At 36.6% G+C, this 7,097-nt stretch overlaps 1 protein-coding gene across 4 annotated transcripts in view; it reads left to right on the forward strand.

Moving 5' to 3' along the window:
- AHCTF1 (AT-hook containing transcription factor 1) overlaps positions 1–7,097 on the forward strand; it is an 87,034-nt gene that overhangs the window by 68,652 nt on the left and 11,285 nt on the right. For all 4 annotated transcript variants that reach the window (XM_012810759.2, XM_023518558.1, XM_023518556.1 and 1 more), the window contains 4 exons: positions 471–674; positions 1,549–1,966; positions 3,485–3,608; positions 5,963–6,060. In XM_012810759.2, the coding sequence (XP_012666213.1) occupies positions 471–674; positions 1,549–1,966; positions 3,485–3,608; positions 5,963–6,060 (844 nt within the window). The remainder of the gene's footprint in view (positions 1–470; positions 675–1,548; positions 1,967–3,484; positions 3,609–5,962; positions 6,061–7,097) is intronic.

Raw genomic sequence — 7,097 nt, forward strand, 5'->3', positions numbered from 1 at the left:
TTTTTAATCTTTCAAGTTGAATAAAGGACACTTCAATAAATGCTATTCCTACAATAGTTACTACATTTCTTAAACTTTAGCATTTCTTATTTTTTAATCTGTGAACAGTCACATATTGTATTCTCTATAGCTAAGTTCAAATGAAATGAAGTTGAGGAATACTGCTCACTATAGACCCCACCCCTCAAATAAGAGTGTCTAGAAAAAAAAATCAGTCTAATCTTGTAACATGCCTAATAGAAGTCACTAGTCTAATGGGATTTGATAATCTGTATACAAGGCCTTTGCAGGACGAGTGAAGGAATTAGTTCTATTAAAGAATTAAGTATTATTTTCAAATTATTTTTATTTAAACTAAATCTTCAGAGGATTCTAATAAGTAATTTGGTTATTATGAGATTTGTGTCGTGGACCTTTTATTTTACAAGTACTAGTCTAGTTGTACAATTCTACTTGCTCTTTTGTCATAGAAAGCTAAAACTTTGGCCATGTCAGTTACTACTTCTGGATTTGCTGAGTTCACTCCTCAGTCCATCCTAAGGTCTGGTCTTCGAACAACACCTTTAGCATCGCCTTCTTTGTCACCCAGAAAGTCTGTTACTCCTCCTCTACGACTTAAAGAAACTAGAATTTCATTCATGGAAGAAGACACAAACACAGAATGGACTGCTGGAGTAAGTTTGCTAATAATTAGGAGAAAAGAGTTAATCAGTTTAAAGGTATCACTATAGATATTTGTATGCAGTCATGCAGATAGTTGTGAAATCAGAGAAGAAAAATTCTCTAAGAAGCATTAGAGCACTGGCTAAGTGAAACTCACCATTTCACAGTAGGGTTCAGAAGCCCAATAAGTTGCCTATAGTCAACTATTTGGTGGCAGAAATGGGACTAGAATCCAGACCTCTTCCTATGTGTTTTTGATTTTTGCCTTACATTGTGTTACCTCTTTTTATTAAGTTCCTAATTGGTTGTCTCTTTAGGTTTTTTTGTTTGTTTTTTTGAGATAGTCTGAAGCTGACACCCTTGGTGGAGTGCTGTGGCATCATAGCTCACAGCAACCTCAAACTCTTGGGCTTAAGTGATCCTCTTGCCTCAGCCACCCAAGTAGGTGAGCCACAACGCCTGGCTATTTTCTTTGTTGTGGTTGTTATTTTGTTTTAGCTGGTCCGGGCCAGGTTCAAACCCACCGGCCTTGGTATATGTGGCTGGCACCCTGCCCACTGAGCTACAGGCGCCCCCTGGTTGTCTCTTTAGAAGGGTGTTTTCAGACCTCCGCTGGAGGTTAATAGTGAACCCGTTAGGTGATTGCTCACCTAGCCTATTCTGTGTTTTAGTCTTCTGAAGATTTCAGTTAGTACCAATTAGGGAACCATTATCCACCATTATGTATCTGAAGAGAATGGATTCTGAACAAGTGAATTTTGATTAAGGAGAGAGTTTGGAGAAATACAGAGTCTAGAAAGGGTGGCTAAGATTGGAATAGAAAACTTTGAAATAGACTTGACTGTGATATTTACCAGTTAATTTTTTTCTTTTCAAAATCAACAGTCTGCAGATGACAACAAAACAAAACTGTTTGCTAATACACCTTTTCAAAAATGTGGAGTTCCAGCAGAAACCGAATGGCTGAAGAACAAAGATAAGACCACATCTTTCCCCCTAAATAGCCCTGAGACTGACCATGAAGAAGTGGACATGGGGTCACAAGATGCGCCCCCACAGCGTACAGGCACACTGGATGTGAGCAAAGAAAACAGCACTAATTCCACCAGGTCAGATGAGACCACCTTAGAGTACCATGATGCACCATTACCAGAGGAATTGGAAGATACTGGTTTTGCGGCCTGTAAGGCAACAGGCTCTTCCACTGAAATGATTACAAATTTAACTGAACAAACAGAAAAGGACAATGAAAAAGATACGTTTGAGTCAAAAGTAACTCCTTCAGACTTAGAGAAAGAAGTGGGTAAGAACTCATTTTCAAATATTTGAAATTGTTATTGATAATTCCTCAGTAAAATCTGTAATAGAATTTTTTCCACTGGAAGAAAAGCATCAAGATTAAATAAATTATTGTATGCTCACAGGGTATTAAATCCTTGACATACAAGTCTGTTATTTTCAAGTTTGGCTTAACATTATTTCATAAGTAGGTATGAGATTTGATAGATGTTTTAATTTGACCATAAAATTTTGAAAACAGCAGCAGTGATAAAGGAGGAAAATGTAAGTAAGATGCCAGAGTCTGACTTGAGACGCCTTCTCTTAGCTATAAAAAATAACAGCATGAATTTTATAGACTAGGTTGTTACTGCAGTTTTAAGTTTACCCAGCATACTGATAAACCTAAGATTGTGCTCCTGTTAGCTCCTCCTGGTGTGTGCATGAAGTGCTAAAGGCTAGTCAGTCAAGTAGTGGTCAACGCCCACATGTCAAGTTGACCATGTTAACAGACACTTGTAATGATGCAGTTTGATTAATGCCATACTGGGAGGCATAGAAGGGGCCAGAAGAACACCAGGAAGAGGTGTTCCTAAGAGCGACTTAGCCTAGAATTAGTCATTCAGAAAACTAAGCTGTTTTTGTGTTTCTTATATCACAGACAGTTTTAACACATTTACTTAAAACGAACTCCTAACTTTAAATCTATAAAGCCACATCCTTTACAAAAATCTGTCACAAGTAGTTTCTTTTGGGAAATATTTTCTGCCTAAGATGAGTTAAGTTTTCTTTAGATGTGAGTCCAGTGAAGTTTGTACTGTAATATCTTTAATAAACATATGCATTATTAATTGCTGTAAGAACTCAGAATTAGTGTATGTCTAGAAATTTGCATTGCTCTTTTGATGTTTCATGTTGTTAAAATATTTAAATGGTAAATATGTGAGAATATTCATAGCAATATCTTCATTGATTATTCTTAAAATGTTAAATAGCATAGAATTCCTTTTTTTTAAGCAATTTTTGGCCGGGACTTGGTTTTAACCCACCACCTCTGGTATATGGGGCCGGCGCCCGCCTCTTTTGAGCTACAGGTGGCACCCTGAAGTAGAATTCTTTGTTGTTTTTGTGAGGAGTCATATAACAGAAACTAGTTTGAAACAGACTAAATTTGAATCAATCCTAGCTTAGCTACCTACTAAATAAAGTAACAGGCTTTGTGACCTGAGGTAAGCAGTATCTGCTGGTGTTCAGTTTTTGCATGTACTCCTTTGGAGGTTGAGCATAAAGTCAAGTCAGTTGATAATGTAAAACACTTGTATCGGTGCCTCCAGAGCCAAAAGTGAAAAGTGATGGATGGATGGGGGCTCTTGATTAAGGCTCAGAGAATTGGAAGAATGATGTACTGGAAGTCTGATAACCTGGGAATAAAACTAAATGAACAAAAAAGCAGACCCAGTAACTTTTTAAAAGTAACAATCCAAGACTACTAGTAATTGGCTAAACATTTCTCATGAATAAGTCTTATCTGTATGATTTGTAGGCTCTTTAGAAGATGCAGAAATAAAGGATCTCTTAGTGGCAGAGGATGCATTTTCAGAGCCAAATCACGTAAGCCCTGCTCAAGAAGTTGAAGCTTCTCTTTGTGTACCATCAAGCCATGACGGGTAAGTTTATGGAGAGATATTTAGGTACTTTTTAAAAGAAGCTTAATGAAATTGTGAACTGGTAGTAAAATAGTCTATGCATATTAGGTCTTATGAAGTTTAGTGTATAACTGTGTATTATTCAGTAGTTACTATAAAATCTTATGCTATTAGACATTTTCTGGAATATACAAAGACATGAGTTGAAACAGAACTCTTCTAATATTCTTTAGTGATTCTAATTTTTGTTGAAAGCAAAGTTGTCACTCACTAATAAACATTCCACTATGCCTTTCCCCTTTCAGTGTTTTCAGGACAATAAGGCACAGAACTCCTGTAAGTCTAAAGCAAGGCATAGGAACATGACTCAGACAGTTTTATATCCTACCATTTATTAGATACAAGACTCTAGCTATATTTTTGTTTTTTAGTGACTAATTGAAGAATTGTGCTCCCATAATTTCATGATATTTGGGCCAGGAAAGGCAATCTGCCAGATGTATGTATAGTAGTGCTATTCAAAGCATGGTCTAGGAGAGTGGTGACTGCCTCAGACATTTTATGGTCTGCAACAAGCAGCTTGCATTGGAATATAAATGGTGTACTACTTCCTTTACTGAAAGTCAAATTAAGCCTACCAGTATGATTAGTAAAATAATTGATTTCCCCTTCTGGCAAAAAGTCTTGTCTCACTGCAAGGCTGGGTACAGATTTGCATCTAAGCATTTTGATTAACACTTTTTGTAGAGGATACAAAATGACAGCTTCAATTATCAAGAAGTTGTAAGGGTAATTTAGTGAAATTAACCCATATGAAACAATTTAATACATTGTTGTATTAAAGTAATGAATGGTTCATTACTTTGTAAGTAATGAATGTGAATTCACAAACCACCCATAAAATTTAGTGTCATATAGTCCTCTCTTAAACATTGAACTCAATCATGTGCTTCACTTCTGAGAAGAGAAATCCAGATTAGCTTGGAATCTTTGCCAGGCCTTGTTGGAAGAAATAGGGGAAACTAACATGAAAAGATTATCAATTATTTTTCCTTTTTTTTTTGAGACAGAGTCTCACTATGTCACCCTTGGTAGAGTGCTGTTGTGTCACAGCTCACAGTAACCTCCAACTCTTGGGCTGAAGAGATTCTCTTGCCTTAGCCTCCCAAGTAGCTGGGACTACAGGTGTCTGCCACAATGCCCAGCTATTTTTGTTGTTGGAGTGGTTGTTTGGAAGGGCCTGGGGGGGTTTCAAACCCGCCAGCCCTAATATGTGGGTGGCACCCTAGTTGCTGAGCTATGGGCACCGAGCCTCAATTATTTTCTTGTTCTAGTGTTTTTTGAATTTAAATGAAAATTAGGGTTACTTATTACAGTGGGTTTGATGGATAATTGTAGCAGCCACAAAGCAAACAGTAATCACGTGAGAAGAGACTTTGTGGTAACCAGTGAGAATCCAGGTCCAAATTCACTGTTATGCCAGACTAGTTCTTTTTTACATGTAAGTTCATTTGATATTTTATGGAGATTTATCACTGGTTGTATTATCCTTACTGTGAACATAATGACCAAGATAAGTCTTAGAAAAAAAAATATATAAATATGTATATATTCCAAATACCTGAATATTCCAAATTACTTGAATTTATTTTATAATATTATCTGTCTTATTTTAAAATCAGCACATTTTACTTGGGTTTAGAGGAAGGGCCAGCCCTGAAGTAAGGGACCATTGTCAGCATGTTCCAGAATTTATTTTCATCACATGAACTAATATAGGTCTCAGTGGTCTCCCATTCTGAGTCATTCATTATATTTTTCCAGAAAGTTTTCTACTGAGTATGTAGGAAATATTCTATAATACTTCACAGACTTATTTGAAGAATAGGGCCAGAGATTGTCATTTCATTTGTACTTGAAGGCCATGCCCTTGTTTCCAAAAAAGTAAAATATTAGAGAATAGGAAAAACAAGTATAACATTATCTGTTTCTAAATTTACTTTTAATTTTTATATTATTCAAAATGAAATTGAAGGTATTGATTTTTCTTGACCTCAGGTTTTTTGTTTTTTTTTTTTTTTAATTGAATGGTAACTATGTACCTTAATGCACTTCTGGGGTACAGTGTGGTGTTTTCACACACAATCCTGAACACTTCCATCAAACTGGTTAATATAGCCTTCATATCATTTTCTTAGTTATTGTGTTAAAACGTTCATATTCTACTCTAAGAAAGATTCACTTGTACCCTTGTAAGATAAATTGACCTCAGTTTTCATCAACAAAATGACAAGTAGGTAAGGCAGTAGGACTAAAGCAGTTTAGAGCAGATGGTATCTTCTTACGTGCTAAAGCATCTATTTGTATTTCTAAAGGAAAATTCTCACCCTGAAGTCCAAGGTACCACTTTTGGATGAAGGATTAATACCTGTTGAAACCAGTACCTCTACATTTAAAGCAAATAACAGTAAATGTATGTATTATTTTGACTTTTGGATTATTTCATTTTAGTATTCTATTCTTTAAGAAAAGGAATCTATTCTATTATTCAGGTTTTTGTCCCCCCCCCCCCCCCAGTTCTTCTTCCTCTCTGTTCAGCTTTCCTGGCCTAAAAGAATTCTAAGATGTTGGCTTGGTGCCTATAGCTCAACCGGCTAAGGCTCCAGCCACGTACACCTAAGGTGGCAGGTTCGAATCCCCAGCCCAGACCGCCAAACAACAATAACGGCTGCAACCAAAAAATAGCCGGGCGTTGTGGCGGGCACCTGTGGTCCCAGCTACTTGGGAGGCTGAGGCAGGAGACTCGCTTGAGCCCAGGAGTTGGAGGTTGCTGTGAGCTGTGATGCCATAGCACTCTACCCAGGGGGATAGCTTGAGGCTCTGTCTCAAAAAAAAAAAAAGAATTCTAAGATGTTTCAGCTATTAGAACAATGTATTGCCTTTAAGACATTCTGTGATTCTAATCATCTTAGAATGATTTTTGTGGATATATTTCTTTGTAACATGAAACAAGAGCACAGTAAATTCCCGGTCTACAGTCCAACTGCCTACCTGCTATTTGATCTTCACTCAGATATGTTCATGGGGCAACTTTAATTTTAATTCTCTGTGTTAGTTTCATTATTAGAAAATCACAAATGACTGAATTTACTCCAGGGAAATTTAATAATACATGGAATGTGTTTAATTTTTTTTTTAATCTAATGAACTTTTTGAGTGCCTGTACTGAGATGAGGAGGATACATTTTTCTCAGTGAGGTTACAATTGGATTTAGGGGAAGCAAATACCTTGAATGTGTATGTCCAGAACTTGTCTGTGCATTTAATCCTCACAGCACTACGCTGTGACACGGTTTTCTTATTCTAGAGCCCATGCTTGTAACAGGTATGCCTTGGTACCTGTCATATTATGAATGGGGCTTAGAGCAAGCTTGAGCAGACTTGTTTTTGCCAGATTAACAGTGTAATATATGCTTATTATAAAATAATCCAGAGAAAATCATTTAACTT

This window comes from Otolemur garnettii, unplaced genomic scaffold (assembly GCF_000181295.1).
Source record: "Otolemur garnettii isolate 467f Iridium unplaced genomic scaffold, OtoGar3 scaffold00141, whole genome shotgun sequence".
Classification (NCBI taxonomy): domain Eukaryota; kingdom Metazoa; phylum Chordata; class Mammalia; order Primates; family Galagidae; genus Otolemur; species Otolemur garnettii.